This window comes from Corvus brachyrhynchos, unplaced genomic scaffold (assembly GCF_000691975.1).
Source record: "Corvus brachyrhynchos isolate BGI_N302 unplaced genomic scaffold, ASM69197v1 scaffold115, whole genome shotgun sequence".
Classification (NCBI taxonomy): Eukaryota; Metazoa; Chordata; class Aves; order Passeriformes; family Corvidae; genus Corvus; species Corvus brachyrhynchos.
Window position 1 is genome coordinate 21,069,566 of NW_008239553.1, and position 19,019 is coordinate 21,088,584.

The 19,019-nt window shown below is 39.7% G+C and overlaps 1 protein-coding gene across 1 annotated transcript in view; it reads left to right on the forward strand.

Annotated features, from left to right (window-relative positions):
• The first annotated feature begins 12 nt into the window (after positions 1-12).
• KIAA0391 (KIAA0391 ortholog) overlaps positions 13-19,019 on the forward strand; it is a 41,010-nt gene continuing 22,003 nt past the window's right edge. The window contains exons 1-5 of the mRNA XM_008639581.2: positions 13-71; positions 394-1,798; positions 2,902-2,949; positions 6,266-6,398; positions 17,403-17,510. Of these exons, the coding sequence (XP_008637803.1) occupies positions 798-1,798; positions 2,902-2,949; positions 6,266-6,398; positions 17,403-17,510 (1,290 nt within the window). The 5' untranslated portion in view covers positions 13-71; positions 394-797. The remainder of the gene's footprint in view (positions 72-393; positions 1,799-2,901; positions 2,950-6,265; positions 6,399-17,402; positions 17,511-19,019) is intronic.

Below are 19,019 nucleotides of genomic sequence, written 5' to 3' on the forward strand. Positions count from 1 at the left end.
GGGGTACCGGGTGAGGAATGTGGGGCCATGCGGGGTCACCCCGTGAGGCGGACCCGCCTGCGGATCTCCCGGTATTTACCTGGATAACCTAACTTGTACCTGGGATTTCAGTATAATTACCGCCCGCAGTGTTGCTCCGCCTCTGCAGCGGCGTTACCTAGGATTTGGGATTGGGGAAACAAGTCATAGAGGAGTTTGTCACCAGGTGAAAAATGTGAGGGAAGCAGTGTAGGAACCCCGTCCTGGGACTGCCTGAAGGATCAGGATTGGGATTCCTCACCTGAAATCATCGAGTAGCCTTGAATTTCGTGTTTGCTAGCATGCAGATGTAAATATCTATCACAGGAAACCACGGAGCAGGTCATGATGTCGTCGTGTTGTTTTGATTTTTAGGAAATCTCCCGACTTGGACAAAGGCAGGAAGAAAAACCCGGTGCTTTTGCATAGCTGTATCAGCGTTGCCTTTCTGCGTACAACACAGACAGTACTCATCATTGCTGTAACCAATAAACAGGAATCATAATATGCAAAAGATCTTCTCTAGAAAGAAAGATACCCTCATTTTGGATGATTGTCCTTACAGTCTAAGAGATTAACTGTTGTGAAAAAAGATTTTACTGTTTTTTGTGTCCGTAAGAGACAGAAAGGACTCAAAGAACAAGCATTTTGAAACAGAACCTTATACAGCTTGACAGCCCTTGGGCTTTTATTAATAAACATGCCCATGCAAACTGTATTTTTCATTTTATAACTTCATCAGATACAGTGAGCTAATAGTGAGATAATTTCGTCTTGTGATGGCACTCTTTTCTCAAACTAGTCAGCAGGGTTTTCAGGCTTTGCTATGGAAATGTCACATGTTCTGGCCTGTTTCAAGATGCCGACAACTGTTTGCTGCCTCTTTCAGCGTCCCCAATAGGGAAAAAATTAACTATCTCAGTTTTGTGACATCTTCCAGCACTGCATTACCAGTGGACCCCAAAGAAACTGACGTCTTACCTACCAAGAAAAGATCTGAAATTGATTGCAAAGAAGGAAAAGGATGGGATGAGGAGACTAAAGAAATACCTGAAGGGAAATTCCGCTTTTCTTCCTCTCTTGGAGCTGCAAAGAAGTGGTCAATGAGTCATGTTCAGTCAAGGCATAAGTTTAGCAATGTACAACCTCCAGAAAAACCTTTGCAGGCTGAGGAATGGAACAAACTAAGGGAAGATTTCCAATCACCTGAAATATTTGAAGAGGTCATGCTGAACAGTATGATCAGGTGCAACAGCCCCATTGATGTGGCCAAGTCCTTGCTGACCCACCTGGCAAAGCGTAATGGTGACATTGCATATAATGTGTTGGTCAAATACCTGACACTGTGTGTCCAGCAGGGACAGGTTTCAGAAATCCGTGATGTGTATGATATAATGAAAGTCAGATTTAAGATTTTAGAAAGTGGTGCTTACAACCTTCTAATCAGGGGGCTGAGCAACTCAGATCAATGGAGAATGGCCTTGACTCTTTTGGAAGAAGTAAAAAAGATTATGATTCCCTCACGGACATGCTATGAATCTTGTATCAAAGCAGCCAGCCGTCACCAAGAAATGAAACTCGCCTTTGAACTGTATGATGAAATGTTGGCTAAAGATGTGATCCCAACCTTGGATGTCCTGCAATCATTTTTTGACTACAGCAGGGGTATGAAAGATGCTGAGTTACAAAAAGAGCTCTTTGGTATCCTCTTATATTTGAGAGAGAACCAGATATATCCTCACAAAACATTTATGCGGAGTATAAAGCTATGGTTTGAAAGGTAAATAATGTTTCAATAGCAAGGTGCAGTTCATGAGGAGGAGGGATTCAGATTTTCCCACAGATCAACTCTGAGACCCCTCAAGGTCTCATTTTGATTTTTGCTTCTCCACAAGAGACTTGTTGTCATGAAAAATTGCATTTTATTTTTGCTCCCAAATTATTGTGAAAGTTTAAAATTTGTACTGATTTCATCTTTTCTTTTACCTGTTAAATATTACTCCTTGGTACAAAAATTAGGAAATCATGGTGGGTCATGGCAATTCAAAATAGCTGACTTCTTGTCTTTCTGGGGTGGTACATGAGGAATATTGACAGGTGTACGAGGGCTTTGCCTGTAATTTATTGAAGTGTAGAAGTAGTAAGCTAGTTGAAAGTTAGATAGTTTCTTTTTTTAAATGAAAGAGGCAGCAAATTCCACTAGGTAAAGTGAAGATTAAATGTATTGACTTTGTTCACCTCCTAGTATTCTATACAATCTTTATAGGAGGCTCTTTGTTTCAGCACGGTATTTAGCAGGTCACACGGTTTGTTGTCATGAGAAGTGTTTGTCAGACTCTGCAAATTACAGCTTGTTACACTGTGCATGCACAATGGGGTTCACCTGAGCCCATTCCATTTTGTCATGAGCTCGTATGTGAGCCCATCTGTGATTTTTTTTTTTTTTTTTTTTTTTTTAAACTGTTGGCTTTGATTTATGTGGGCTACAGAGCCATTTTACAGGTTACTCTTCCTGGATGGAAAATGTGGCAGTGGGAATGCACTACCATTTTTGGAATGGTTTATGAATGTGTAGGGCAGTAACTTAAAAGTTGTCAGTGCACCCTGATTGTTTGTATGGTTCTTAAAATTTGGGGACAACATAAACTGTGGAGGTTGATGGTGTTAGTTCTTTGCATGCTGTTAAATGCTGGTTCTTTATATAGTATTTCCAGGTGTTACTAAATTAATATGGATCTTTGTGTAATTCCTATGCAGGGTAGATGATTGTTTGGTTTTTTATTTCTAAATGTTGACCAAAATGTAATTATTCTGACAGGTAATTCAGATATCATTAAATAAGAATCTAATGTTTTTATTTATCTTTCCCTCTGTACATATTAGTATACCAGGAGGGAACTGGAGAGGACGCCTGACCAACATTAAAGACAGGTAAATGCAACATTTTATTTATAAGTGAGGTGTTGTTTTGATTATTCTATCTTGAAATCTTCTTTCAAAAACAAAAATAGTTTTCCTTATATACGACAATATTTTAATCCTTGAGGGTATGAGCCTTTGTTGTGACATACGATTTCACAAACTTCAGTTTCCAGCTCTTTCTTGTACATTAAACAAGACCCAACATGCACATTTGGAAAAGAGTTATGCTAAGCAGAGCCAGGATGGAAAAACACAGCAAAATATAAGAGTTTTTAAGTAAAAAAGTTTTACTGTGTGGCTTATTTGTCTACTGTTTAGGATTTAAAGACTTTATTTTTTGTTGGCTTTATAATACTGTTGTTTAACATGATATATAGTGGAGAAGCTTTGGTGTGTAAAGTGTTATCTTCTTGAAAACTGATACTGTTTGCACACTGCAGTTAATTTGTACAGATGGAAGGTTTCTCCCTTCCTATCTGATTATCAGTGAAGACAAAATAGTTCTTAGGTTTTCACAGGCATAGCTTGGATGTGTGTTTCTATTACAGTGCAGTTTTCTTAATGTCTGTAAACTGCTATTTTAAATGTTATTCTATTTGAAACCTTGTTCTATGCTTTTGTAGCAATTTGGCAGCTATAAATGTATTAATTAGGAGCATGTTTCCAATGGATTATGGGTTTTTTAGGTGGTTTATAAAAATACTTTATGTTGCATACTCTGAAGCAAAAGCTCGTATAGAGCCTGCAGCTTTTGAAGCCCTTGAAACAGCAGCACAACTCACTCTTCTAAGAATTGTTTTCTATACAATAAATTATTATTGTGTATGAATGTGTGTGGTACTGTACTCTGTTATAATAATAAATAATATTTTAGACAACCTTTTCCAGCCTTTAAGAGCTTCAAAATTCTAAAGTCATTTGTCTTGACTAAGAGCTGAGTCTGTTTTCTATCTTACTGTCTGTAAACAGTTAAAGACTTTGAGAGCTAAAACTGACTTAGATCACCTCACCTTTTACCATGGCTTAAGAATCTGTGAACAAAGTGATGACAAGTAGTTACGTAGTAGTTATGCTGTTAGAACTGTAAGAACACTTTATTTTGAACTAAACAAGTTTGAGGTAGCCTACTTGGATAAGTATTTGAATAAAATTAAAATGGTTTCAAGAAAATAAAAATAATAAAAGAGCTTTGTTTTGTTTAAATAAAGTGGATGCTGACAGATAAACCAAAAAAGAGTTCATTGGTTTTGTTGGTGTTTTTATGTGGGCTTGGTTTTTCTTTTTGGCCCTAATCATAAGGGACAAAGCCCTTAATGTATCTCTGAAACTCATGCAGTGATTGTTACTAGATTCTTCTCTGCAGTCAGCATAACTGATGTCTTAAAACATGAGTCTTGAGTTAAAAAATCCATGGTTAAAAACTGTTTTTTCCTAAACTGACTTTGGCAAGTTAATAGGCTTATTCATAGGTTATTCTGATTTTGTATAAATACTGGCAGTTATATCTAAGATGCTCATATGCAGGATATTTTCTTCTTCCTCTAGCACTGAGTTCCTAGTTTCTTTAAACAGTGATAGCCAGAAACTTGAACCCCCTACAAATAAACCTTGAAATTTGACCATTTTTTCTTTTGAGAGTTACAAGACTTTTCATCTGTGGCCTTTTCCCAGTGCTGGTAAGGTTTTGCAGCACTCGGTTGGTGAGATACATGGTTGTGCCTCTTGGCGGGCATGGATCTGAGTGTTCTCTGTAGTGTAACCTCGCTCATGCTGTTCTGGAAAATTGTTCAGGATCTCTTGCGACATGCCAGCACTCTTCTTAAGGAAACTAAAGAGTTTGAGGGCTGTTTCTTCACATCCCCTATTGTTCTATACTGTGATCTTTTCTTTTATGGTGGATTTTCAATCTCTTTGATATTCTAGTCTTAAAAAACATGCATGGACTAATCAGTGGAGAGTTCTTGCATGTGTCAGAGACAAAAAAATGTATGATTTAGGATTTGCAGACTGCAGTTGCTACCATAGCTGCTGGTCGTGCAACAGGGAAAAAAGAATACTGAGAAGTGGATGATGTAAGTGATAAGGAAACTGTGCCAGTGCTTGCAGTCACACAGTCCCTGACACAGCTGTGCCTCATGGAAGTGTTTGTGGCTCTGGGAAATGAATGCCAGTTGGTGGCATTGGTTGACTGTACCTGCAGAGCTTTTTCTTCTGCAGCAGTCTGCATTTCTAGATCCGTGTGAGACTCAGCCTGTGCTGGAGAGAAATAGTTGTCAGGAGACAGCAATGTAAAGCTGCTTTCTGTTTGGGTGCAGTCAGCCAGATATTAGAAAGTCCTTGGTGTTATGGGGCATCGTACAGGTATGCCAGTGTGACTTAATATTCCTGAGAGCTTTCTGAGAAAAGAGTATTTCTGTCTTAGTCCCATTCTGCTCTCAGTCTGTTCTCTCTGACCACCTTGGAGAGATCTGAGCAAACAGCCTAGAATTAAGGGGAAGTCTGGTAGTGAAAGACAAGTGGCACAAATAAGTCAGTATTGGTCACTATTTGCTTTTCCAACTGTACAACAGATTTATGTTACCTTTTCTTACTTTCCTTGTTTTTTTTTTTTTTTATTTTTCCTTATTCTTTTGGGCAGGGTTATTCCTATACCTGTGGCAGGTTTGGTTATTCTAAACCTTGATAAACCAGGCACATATAGCTTAGCTTTTTTTGTTAGGAGCAGTCGTTGGCACAACAGTGGAGCATTTCACTGGTGCATTTTCTTGTTGTAAGACTTCGGAATGGATTTATAGCTAGATCAAGGCTCTGCAATGTGCCTGCTAGCTTCAACTAACATGTCTACAGCTGTTTCATATATTCTGTTCAGGCCAGTGCAACAGGCTCACCTTCCCACATTGACATCAGGGCTCTGTGTGTCCGTAATGACTTTCCTGTCTAGTAGGGAAACTTTTGAATGTTTGAGATGTGGGAATTTGTGGTAATGCTTAGGATAGAACTCCTATCTCTCAAGGTATAAATAAATGCTGAGGAATTAAATATTCTGTTTTCCCCCTTGCTTTCCTGCAGAGTTTTACTGCTAAGTCTTCAGATGTCACTAGAATTAAATTTTTGGTGCTGATCCCACTAAATCACATAAAAATAATTCTAGTGACTTTAGTAGGGTTTGGATGCATCACAGAAAGAGTACAGCTGATTTTCTGATGATTGTACTCTGTTGGGGTTCTTGTAAAGAATTGTGCTCGTTGATAAGTTAGTAATATTTAAGGAGTTTCTTATTTAAAAGCCTTTTTCCTTTTATTTTCTTGTTTCGCTATTATTGCAGTGGACAATGCCCAGTTTGCAACCATCAGCTGGAGGATAGTAACCTCACAGAAGAGGAGTACAGTAATCTCAGCGAGAGAATAGTAAGGGATGTGATACATGGAACCGACACTTTTAGAAAGACAAGTCCACAGGTAGGTCTTGCACACTGCCAGGTTCATTGGCTACAAAGGTAATATACAAGTAATGTTCAGACACTTCAAAAACACTACAAATTTTTTTCTTTGTTTTAAACATTGATGGGCCATTAGATACGTCATGAGGTATCCTATGTGTCTTTTTCAGTTGTGTTTATTATTCAGGTCTAAATCTCAGCATCTTTCATATTTTATTTGTTCTTGTATCTTCAGCCAGGTATTAATGAATGCTGAAATAATTAAAGTGTGGGGGTTTTAATGTTAAAAAATTAAAATATTTTAATCCTCCAAAAGCTAAATTTAAAATATGGAATAAAACCCAGTAAATAGAACAAAATAAGACGTCTAGTATTTTGAGCTTGCAAAAAAGTAAAAGAACCAGTTGTAGTTTTGTTCTGTCACCTTTCACAGCCCACCAACCAATCAAGTACTCCTCAGTTTTAAAGATACACTTTCATATTTATAATTACAGTATACATTAGCTTTTCAAAGGTTGTGGTAAACTTATGAGAGGGCACAATTTCCAGACACTATAGTATATTGCAGTTCTGTGACTTCAGTAAAGCTTTTGACTTTGCCTCACAGCATTCTCCTGGGGAAGCTGGTAGCCCATGGCTTGGACAGATATGCTCTCCACCAGGTGAAAACCTGGCTGGATGGCCGGGCCCAGACAGCAGTGGTGAAAGGAGCTACATCCAGTTGGCAGCCGGTGACCAGGGGGGTTCCCCAGGGCTCAGTGTTTGGGCCAGTTCTGTTTAATACCTTTCTCGATGATCTGGATGAAGGGGATCAAGTGCGCCCTCAACAAGTTCACAGCCAACACCAAGCTGGGTTGGGAGTGTTTATGAGCTGGAAGGTAGGAAGGCTCTGCAGATGGATCTGGATAGACTGAATCAGTAGGTCGAGGCCAACTCTATGAGGTTCAATGAGGCAAAATGTCAGATCCTGGACTTTTGTCACAACAACCCCAGACAGTGCTACAGGCTGGGGACAGAGTGGCTGGAAAGCTGCCCGGAAGAAAAGGACGTGGGGGTGCTGCTTCACAGCAGCTGGACATAATCCAGGGTGTGCCCAGGTGGCCAAGAAGGCCAGTGGCATCCTGGCCTGTATCAGAAATAGTGTGGCCAGCAGGACCAGGGCAGTGATTGTTCCCCTGTGCTCAGCACTGGTGAGGCCATATCGCTAATCCTGCATCCAGTTCTGTGTCCCTCGCTGTAAGGAGGACATTGAGATGCTGGAGCGTGTCCAGAGAAGGACAACAGAGCTGGTGAAGGGTCTGGAGAGTATGTCATATGAGGAGTGGCTGAGGGAGCTGGGGTTGTTCAGCCTGGAGAAAAGGAGACTCAGGGGAGACCTTACTGGTCTCTACAAGTACCTGAAAGGAGGCTGCAGCCAAGGGGAGGACAATCTCTTCTCCCAGGCAACTGGCAACAGGGTAAGAGGACATAACATCAAGCTGTGCTGGGGGAGGTTGAAGTTGGATGTTAGGAAGAATTTCTTGACTGAAAGGGTGGTAAAACATGTAATGGGTTGCCTAGGGAGGTGGTAGAGTCACCGTCCCTGGAGGTGTTCAAGAAATGACTGGATGGTGCACTGAGTGCTATGGCCTAGTTGACAAGGAGGTGATCAGTTGGATTCGATGATTTTGGAGGTTCTTTCCAACCTTAATGATTCTATGATTCTATTTCTGAGACATTTTGTGTGGAGATAACAGATTTGGTGGTAGTGATACGGAACAAAGCTGAGCCCCACTAGATGGAGCCCACACCACATCTCAGGGCAGGTTTGCTTTATCTTTGAGTATTGATTTGGGATTTGTTGCAGCTGGCACCTCAGTTCTTCACCAGCTTTGAAAATATAGAAGAGGAAACCAGGTTTAATTCTTCAGGCTTTCTGCAGGCACAGACATTAAACATGCTTATCAGTTACAGAAACTTTAAATAATTAATCTTGGGGTGTTTGTAATATGTGCAGCCTATTGTGCAAACATCTAATTTCCACACAGATTTTATTTTTGGTTCAGGACTTTTGATCTGATCTAGCTGTGAATTGTACAGGAGAAAAAAAATATCCTTTAAAATGTAGCAGTAATTTTAAGTATTTAATAGGTACTGGTGTTCTATAATATCATAAAGTAAACAAAAGGCTGTGTTTTATCGAATGCTGTATGGCTTGAAAATTTCAAATGTGTCAAGTAGGCAGGGCTAGATTGGCAGTACCAGTTGAAGGTGGGGAGATTTAGGAAGGGAGTTCTGGGTAACAGGACCTTCACACACAATCTGAACAGTAGTAGAAATTATGTTCCCCCTGTGTGAGAACCTGATTGATTAAATGAATGCAATCTAATGAAACAAAGACTCAATACACTATATTAAATTTTGATGTCAGTAGATTCTGTTAGTTTGTGTGATAGCTGAAATTCCATCAGTTATCACTCTGGGGCCACCTACTTACTAGTTTCAAACTCATCTTGTTCCAGTTCTGTATCAGCAGGCAGTCCCTGAATGGAGATGAACTTGGTGAGTTTACTGTTGTTTGTACAGCTTAAAGCCTGCTTCTTCAGTGAATTTTGAGTATGGATGTGGGGGTAGTGGCAAAACAGTGTCATGATGTATCAGATGTTTCCAGAAATAAATTTGGGACTTTTTAGTTGCCCTTGTGCTGTGAAAGCAGACATGTGGTGATGAAAATACACTGCCCATTTTAGGTATGTCAGACTGTGTGACTTCTTCTGCAGCCAGGGGCTTCCAGAGGGGAACTAGGTGATGAGGCTGAAATAAGGATGTAAGCAAATATATCTCAGAAGGCGGGGGGGGGATTCATTTTCCAGTCAGTCACTTTTTTTGTAGTAGCCATAATTCAAGTAGGAAACTTTAGCTTTGTATTCCTTCTTCTCTCCTAACTAGTTTTCTTTAGTGCATCTGTATTTCTTGCAATGAAATGATTAATCAGGGAAACAGTTTGTTTTGAGCTCAGTATTTTTTTTCCAACAGTGTTTCAAATTGAATGTGTAATGCATTTGGTCTTTTTTTCTTCACTGAGGAACAGTCTTTTGTCTTACTTTTGCAACAGCATCATTGCTTTATTTTATTTCTGTCACTTAAGAATAAATGTGATCAGAGTAGAAAATTAGGAACAAAGACTTGGTTTGTTGAGGATCCCTCAAAAGTGGTTTGTTGTGCTGTGATTAAAAAAAAGAAACCTTTTTTGTAATTAGTTTTAGGAAAGAAAATCAAACAACATGGGTTTGTACATCAGAATGGTAGTGAACACTGTTTACAAATATGTTAAAAAGATGGCTTGCATGAACTATGATTATCTGTGATAAGGAAATGTTACACATTAAAAGTAGGCAGTAATTCAGATCCTTATGCATAGCTTCTGGAAGGTCTGTTAGGCTGTCATATGATGATCTCATACAGTGAGCTGTAACCTTGTAGGCTGCCATAGAAAGAAAACAGTTACAATAAGACTGTCACCTTTCATACCAAATTTCTATGTGATATTTTCAGTCAGATGCTTGTTTACTCTGGCTGCATTTAATTGAGAGCTATGCCATTGAGCCTGGGAGGCTATAATTGGTGTGCTGAGATGCAGAATCAACTTTAGCTGTGATGACTTTCATGTCGCAGCTGCTCCTGGGTGTTTACGCAAATGCTGAAATTTCATTCCCTTTGTGGTCCTACATACCTCTAATAAGCCTGAAAGGACTGTTGTGCAGTGGGAAGGAAGCTCATTGGAGATGTTTATGTGCTGTCAAGAAGGCAGGAAGAGATGGGCTTGTGGATGGGATGTGAGTTTCCACACTAGATCTGGACTAAGCAGGGATTTTACATATTCTTCTAGAACATAAGGGGAGGACAAAGAGGAAGTAGCCCATTCATCTCAGCTGAATGAGGCGGTATTTTTTCCAAGGAACCTTGAAGATAAAGTTCTAACTCTTACCTTTTAGATTGATACTTTTTTTTTCTGTAAAGCTTTGGTTCTCCTTCCAACTCCATGATTTGCTCCAAAGGCTAAGTGACCCAAAGGGGGCTTTGGGTACATGTCAGTCTTGTTCTGAATGGAGTAATTAATTACTTCCAAAGCCTCTATGTACTAATGTTTAAGAAGCCTCTGTCTGACACATTCTGCTCTAACCCCACCTGGTGGTGCCTTCACTCTCAACTTCCACTGTGATCTTCTCATTTTTCTACCTGCTTCGTTGACTCTCAGCTTGTGGTCAAAGTCAGCTAAATTGCCTGCACTTTAGCTGTTTGCAAGGTGAGCTACTCTTACTTGCCCTGAGATGCCTGGGTGATTATGGCTGTCCATCTTGGATGTCATGGCTTCTTTGCTTGAGCTCAGGAAGGCTAGTTAATTCACTTAGGCTGCTGTGTCTCCTTGGAAGATCAGGGGCTATGAGGAGAAAAGCGCTTCCAAGCAAACAGCTGATACTGTGTGCACAGTATGTGCCACAGCCCAGGATACGTGTGCCATTTACCTCCTCTGCAGTATTCTCATGTGGGTTAGCTGAGTCCTGTGCCAGCCGTGCCCGCTGCGGACAGAGGCTGTGCACGGGCAGCACGGCACACATCGCAGCCAGGGTGCCTGCAAGCACCTTCCTGTTCATGACCATGCCTCTGAAGGCTACAGCCACAGGAGTTCCTGACTCTGGGATTATTTGTAAACTCAGAGACGCATGTAACAGGCCAAACAAATCGTGTGCAATCCAGGCTACCTAGGGATACCATACATAATACCGAGAAAAGCCTTCCTGTTTAGAAGGGTTTGGAGGGGATTTCCAAGCTTTGAAACTGTAGGGGAAGTATTCAAACCCTTCAGGCATAGGAACTAGATTTAAGAGTGCTCCACCAAGGCACCTTAAAAAAAAGAACTGGCTGGATTTCAGTTTGACAGCTGAATTTTATTTCTCACACTTAGTATTCATTCCTGTGTTTTTCTTCTGATATCAGGAAACATTGCTGAAAACAAAGCAACCCCCATAACATTGTATTTTATGAAACTGTTAAAAATTGAATGTTTTCACTTCTCTGAAAGCTGCTCTTGTGATACTGGAATACACCCTGTTTGATAATAGGGATAGTTAAATTATAATTAAGTGCAGTATAATATTTGGTTAATTAGAATTTGCTCTTTCCTTGCACTTGAGGATATTGTCATTTAACAAGAGGAGAAGCACTGCTTCTGTTGTACAAAGCTTAAACTATTGTGACTTCCTCTTGAAAAAACACACGTTGAATATTGTAGTTTTGCATTTTTTAATTCAACTAGTATCTCTCCACCATTCCTGAAGTGAGTAAAAACTTTATTGTTTAGAGGAAGTGACAAACAGCCTTTTCTGCAGTGATTTGAATAGGTTTTAGTGTAGTTTTTTTTGTTCTTAACACTTAGAACTGTTACAGACATTAAAATTATTTCAAAATACTAATGTGGATTACTCTCATTGCACTTGCCAAGGGACATGCTTGTTTAGCTATATTTTCTTTGTTTTGAAATATTTATTTATGTTATCATGTTTAACATAGTGTCTGTAAATGCTAGTAATGAATTACTTCCCTCATTTTTGTTGTGGTTTTGAAGCTTGTAATCTGTATGTGCACTAGTATGGGAAGAAAAACATGTATTTCTGTTCTATAAAGCTATAGATGTATTTACAGAAATAGTATTGTCTTACCAAAAATTACTATTTTCATATTTATTACTACTGCTATTTCAAATACTTTTCACTGTGCAAACTAGACTTTTGAAGTCTGAGGGTACACTTACTTAAGAAAACACCCTTTAAATGAATTATTTAAGGTAGCAAAACTAGTCTTTTTATTCTTGCTTGCTTTTTCAAACAATAATTCCTATAGTTCTTTTTATAAAACCAACCTCTCTTGCTTTTCTGTAGTATTCCACGCTGGGAGTAACATTTCATAGAATGTTGTAGTTTCATAACTTAGTCAGCATAGTCAGGGCTACCTATGGGAAAAGGTGATCCCAGTAGTCTCAGCTGTTACCAATCTCATTCCATATTCTGGCTGCATTTTCATGCCAGGACAATCCTCTGTGTTGTAACCTCAACAGGGGGACTGGTGCAGACTAAAACTGTTGTATGGGCTCAGTTCATCCACTTGAGTCTTTCTCCATGTGCTAACATGTGTGCATAGGTAGGTGAGGGAACAAAGCCAGGAATGAATGGCTGAGGAAAGGGAGAAGGTAGAAACACCCTTTTCTGGGGCAGCACCGGTACATACCAGTATAAAATGATGGTGAAATAGTGCATGAGCCATCCAGCTGGTGTGAAATACAAAAAAAATGCAACTCTTTATGCTTTTGCCAAGATATGAATGGACTTGAGCCACCCACACCCTAATGATTAAACAATTAATTATTTTAAAACTCTTAAATTCTTTACATCAATGTAAATTCCATCATGGGTTTGGTTATAGCTGGCTTTTTCTCTCAAATTGATTTAGTCAGTGTGTATCCGTTTGTGAAGAAAAGATTTTTTTAATAGAAGGTGCAGTGAATCATTTTTAAAGGTTGCGTAGTTGGCCTTCCTCCGTTTTCCCAGTAAGGCAATGAATGAAATCAGGTGGGTTTTTACAATTCCCTTTTCTTTTGTTCGTGGTGTGAAACAGGATATCACTGGAGCCACTGTGAGCGCTGTGCTGTGCTGTGCTGTGCGTGTGTGTGGGGGGAAGTCCTGCAGTGAGGTAACAGCCCTGCTGTATTGCAGTACTTCTCTGCATGACCGGAGCCTTAAGAGGGTCACGTCAATAAGCAATACAAAATGTGGTTTTAGTTTAGTTCCTTCAGTTTGAGTCATGTTTTTGAGGCTGGGAAAATGGATTTTTCCTTAAAAACTTTGTGAGATGAACCCAGTCAGAACAAGTTAGAAATTAGTGTAAGATTTGCTGTGTTTGTTTTGGTGCTCTTACCTGGAGGATGGGGGGGGAGGGAGGGGGCAGGGAGAAAGAGAGAGGTGTGATTTGCTACTTGTTGGCTTATTGAAGGAGTTAATCAGAAGTGCCCTTTGTCTTGCTGAGCAGGATGTTTCCATGTAAATGCTCCTGTGGCATACGCAGGGGTACGTGTAGATCATGTTGCAGTCTCCATTTGGAAGGGTAAGCCTTTGTGAATAGCTTGCTTTTTTTTTGCCTAAACCAACCTGGCTCTTGGGGATGGTCCTGTGCAGGGCCAAGAGTTGGACTCAATGATCCTTGTGGGTCCCTTTCAGCTCAGCATATTCTGTGATTCTGTAACCTTCACGTCATCCTTGTACTGCCTTGATGGCCATCATGTTTGGATTCTCTTGATTAGTTGTACCCTAACTGCAGCTGTGCTCTACTTCATTTACTGCTTAGAAAGAAAGCCTTTAATTTCTTCTAACAGTTAGCTAATGGGGGAGATATCTTTAGGGAACTGTGGATGAATCATCTGTTTACCACTGTGGCTGAAATAAGATCTACATAAAATCCAGACAAATCCCAGTCTTTAAAAGATCAACATCCTTTGAATTGTCTCCTTTCTCTCTTTGTGGTGGGTTGGTCTTGGTTGGACACCAGCTGACCACCAAGCTGCTCTGTCACTCCTCTCAACAGGACAAGGCCAGTAGGGGGAGAAAATGAGATGGAAAAACCCTTGTGAATCAGTATAGAGACGGTTTATTAAAGGAAAAGCAAAGGCTGCATGCAGAAGCAAAGAAAAATAAAATATTTATTCTCTACTTCCCATTGGCAGGGGATGTCCAGCCACTCCCTGGGAAGTAGAGCATCACTATGCATAGCAGTTGCTCCAGAAAACAAAGGTCATAATAACAAATGCCCTCCCCTTGCCCCCTTCTTTCTCTTAGATGTTGTTCTGAGGAGGTGTCATATGGATGGGATATCCCTTTGGTCAGGTTGAGTCAGCTGTCTTGGTTATGTCCCCTCCCAAGATTTTGTCCACCACCAGCCTACTGGTGAGGGGGAATGTTGGAGACACAGCCTTAATGTAGGAGCACTGCTCAGCAGTAGCCAAAACACTGGTGTGTTAGCAACACCTTTCTAGCTACCAGTGCATCACACAGCGCCGTGAGGGCTGCTATGGGGAACATTAACTCCAGCTCAGCCAGACCCAGTACACTCCTACAGTGTAAGTCTTTGGGTGTTTGTATTATTTCTGGATGAGGTAGCCTGCTGCTTATTTCCAGGGTTTGCCCTTTTTTCTTCCCTGTGTCCAGACAGGATGAGAAATATGGCAGCTCAAAAACTGTCTCTCATGGGAGGAGACCTTCTCTGTCATTCTTAATGTATTTTTTTTCTGGGAAAGGAGAGAACACACTCTCATGTGTTGCTGGGGAAATATGGGTGGTGAGGAGAAAATGAACTGTCCCTTGGGATTTTTTAGTCTGTCTGAGGCTTTTTATTGGAGTCTTCTGTGTTTGGTGACATGAATTAAAGTTGGCCATTTGTCTTCTGCACTTTGCTATTAACTCCTCATCTCCCTGCATGGATAAGTCTCCTTGCCACCAGCAAACCTTCTCTCCCTGTTTTGCACAGTTTACTCATAAAGATGCACAACGATTAAGCTGATCTGGGAGGCTGGCAGGGCATACTGTCTGTCAGGCATCTGTTGAGAATGTTAGGAGATATGGGCAGGAGGAAATGGTGGGGAAAGGTGAAGTGGCCAAAGGAATGACACTGAAAAAGCTCCAGCATCTCCCCAGCTCCAGAAGAAAATCCCAGAGAGCCAGGAGATGGCTTTCTGAGGAGCGCTGAGCCTATCCTGGTGCCTCTCAGCAGGACCCTTCTGACAGCCTCGCACCATCTGCCCTTCTGGGAGAGGAGAGGGATCCAAGCAAAGAGTGGGCAGAGTGCAGACCCACTGAACCCCTCTGCTGCTTCCCCAACTCATGCTGTAGTATTCCCTGAACAAAACAGTCTACTCTGCCCATCAGGGAAAACCACCTTTTCAGGAACTGCTCTGTAACTATTGTTCCTTGAAATAAAATAAAGCTTGAAAAATTCTCTGCAAAGTGCTTGTTTTGTATTGAGCTGAGCCTGTAAAGACAAGGTTACTTGTACAGCTTGCTTCTAAAAAATGTCTGCTTGACTATAACTATGTTACTTCAAATAATATTTCCATTTGTTGGCATTGAGAAAATAATGCTCTCTTGGAGTATTTACCACGTTTCACCTGCTTCCACTTGTTTTGTCTTCTCTATTTTCACTCATCTTTATCTTACCTTCACTTGGGCTGTGTGTATTTTGCTTCTTTTCGCCTCTCCCACATTTCAGACAGCCATCCAGTATTGCAGTGATGACTCACCAGATTTGGAACCATGCGGAGGTCCGTGGATGGCGTATGCCCGGAAGTCAGGAATCCATGTTGTTTGGCTTTGCACTTGTTTCTACCTGCCATCCCTGCCACTGCCTTTCCTAGTGACTTCCTTTTGTGTCTTGGTGTCCCTGTCAGATGGCAATGAGAATTTTTATTGATCTGTAGAAAATATGTTGAGATTAGGGCACGGGGCTGGGGAAAATACTTCACAAGTACCAACAGTTCATTTTTGTTTTAGGTGACAATTTCCTTGGCCAGCTTTTTATATCAATAGTAACATTTATTTAAGCAATGGAGAAATGAAAGATCACATAAAAGGTGATTGATTCCTAGGTGCTAGGCTGAGCCCTGTGTTGTCTGTATTCTTATCACTGTGCTTTGACTGGTACACCTCTGTTCACTTGGAAATTATTCCTGAAATTTTAACAGCTGAGTGAGGCATCTTATCTTGCTTGGTTTGTACTCTTAATACAAGTAACCCTTTTCCTAGTATAATTTGTCATAAGCATTCCAACTAAATTTGAAGTTGGTGATCGTTTGTTACTGCCTGACAGCATTGTGGTTTCTGGAAAAATGAATTCTTTCTTTCCTTTTTTCTCCAAGGAAGAATTGTATATGCTGTATGTGTTTTTGGGTGCTGAGGCAGTGTTTTTTATGTAGACATATGTTGCCATATTGCTGTGTGGAAGAAGGCAAGATTAGAAGAGTACTTCTTGAATCCTTTGCAGAAGGCATGAAATATTAATTGTTTTGAGTTCCTGTGAAAGTTAATTTATAGCCTGGACTTTGAAAGCTCTGTCAGTGATAAATAAATCTTATTTGTTACTAGAAAGGTAATTTATGCAACTAGGTCATTGCCCATCCAGATAGTGCAGAGTTCTTGTGCTTCTTAAGAACAGTCAGAAGCAAAAAGTAGAAATCTTATGCAAGTGTCTGCAAAAAAACTACTAAATCTTTCCTCAAAAATCAAGGGAGAAATTCCTGAAGATTTTATTATAGCTTTGTAGTCTGTTCTCCTCTTATGGACTCTCAAACCTAAAGCAGTTGTAGTTTCCTTCTGATGGAAAAACTGGACGGATGCTGCTGTTCTGCTCAATCAGTGCATTACATTTCTGACCTAGTAAGAAAGTTCATTGTTTTAGCTTTAAAACCACGTGTTTCTCACAAATGGAGTACTGTCTTTCTAAATGAATGTTTATTTAAATACTGAATGACATTCAGAGATTTCATAATTCTTCCATAGAACCTAAGTATGATGACTATTTTACATTTGGATAAGTTAAGAGCTACTAGTAGTGAAAGTGTCTACTGGTCTGTAAAGTTGCTTTGTTTAGCAGCTGCTGTGTGACAATGACTATAGCATGTATCTTTATATAAAGTGTACAGTTCAGATTGTAATTCTGAAAATCTGGATGTCTGTAAAGTTTTGGTTTTCAGTTGTAATGTAATTTTTGGTTGTAATGATTTTATCGAATGTATCCAATGTAGGACTTACGGTTTAAAAGATGGGGTGGTTTTTTTTGGTGTGGTTGTTTTAGGAAATAAGCAAGTAATGATGTGAAGTGTAGCCAGCAAAGGAAAAGTGAGACATTTGGGCTTTGTTTCCTTTTTTAATAAAAACAGAATGGAATTTCTTTCTGTTAAACTCGATGTATTACTCCCCTGTGTTTATTTATTTATTTATTTCAGGAATTTGAGGCCTTTCAAACATTTGTGGAAAATCGACTTCCGTTTGATATTGTTATTGATGGACTCAATGTTTCCCACATAAAATCCAGAAAGATGCAGTGTGAAAATGTAAGTGCTGGTTAAATATTCATTAAGTGTTTTGTGTATACTGATTGTAAAACAGTGAGTGCCTCATTATTAGTTATCCTCTAGAGAAAATGAGCAAATACTTTGTAGCATGTCACAGTGAAGTTCAAAGAGTTACCTAAGTTTCACAAATTAAAAATTATTAGTGGGGAGATGCTTCTTCTTATATATTTGCCTGTATTAGCTGTAAAATGTCATACATTTCATCATGTATTCAATGTTTATAGTTACAGCTAAGGTCTCAATAATAACATTATTACACAAACACTGTGTGATTGTGTAAGTTTTCATAGTAATAGGGATTTGGGGGAACAGGGTAAATCTGTGTCGAAAATTTAGTCTAATATAGTTATGCTGATAAAAGCTGTCATTAAGATAAACCCTTACTTAGTTCAAACCTGTATACATTTAAACATTATTTCACTTCCTATTGCTTTGAGACTTGAGTCCTATTTGACAAGGGCAGCTCAAACTGGCTTCAATTCTTTCTGTTTGATGATCTGTAGGAGAAAAATCCTGCTCTTTGTCAATACCTATGTTTGAGAATTCTTGATACTCACATGTAGCATTTCACTAAGAATTGGCTTAAGGTTATTTGGAGTTTTTTGTCAATCAAATATTTACTTTGAATTAGGAGTAGCAAAAGAGCTGCTCACATGTATTCCAATGCCAGAATTTAAATTTTCACACTCTTGAAATTAAATTGAATTTATAAATGAGCTTGATAATAAAAGAAGAAATTCACTTGTAGTAATTACAAGAAATGCATTTTTGTTCTAAGAATTACCTAAAAGCTATTGTTAGGAAGTAGTGTATATTCTCATATATGTAGATAAAAGTGAGCTAGGGAGGTTAGATAAACCTCCCTAAAAGATGTTTCTGAGTGGCAGTGAGATACTGTCTCACAAAGAGGCTACTTTACTTAGTACAAAAATAGAAAAAAATGTTCACGAGTTATTTGGGTAGGATCAGGGAAGAAGTTTTGATGATCTGAGAAGGATTTCAGGCAGAACGTAGAATCACATTGTTTTAGGATCTAGAAAGACAGATCTGTGCTGCCAAAGATGAGGAAGAGAAAGGAATGTCCTTCCTCAGGACAGCTGTATGCCTGTCCCTCTGGGGGAACTCTAAACAGAGTTCTGTGTGGTTTGTAGAAACTGGAGGTGATGGAGCTAAGAGCCAGCCTGGTTTTGACAGATCATTACTCCTGATTTCTGATCAGAAATGTTACTAGGTGGTATTAGCATGCTGAGCAGCATAAATTGCCTTTGAGTTTCTCCTTAGCTTATGCTGTAATGGAAGGACATTGGGATCCCTGGTGCCAAAGAGCTCCAGAAGGACTCTGTGGAGGCATGAACTTTCACTTAGGTTGTTCCATTTAGGTACATGTCAAAGTTCTTTTGAATCCCAGCTGTTTACTGATTAGGGGATTTTTGGGAAGACCTGCCTTTCCTTCCTACACAACAGAACAGTAACTTGGGCTCACCCCAG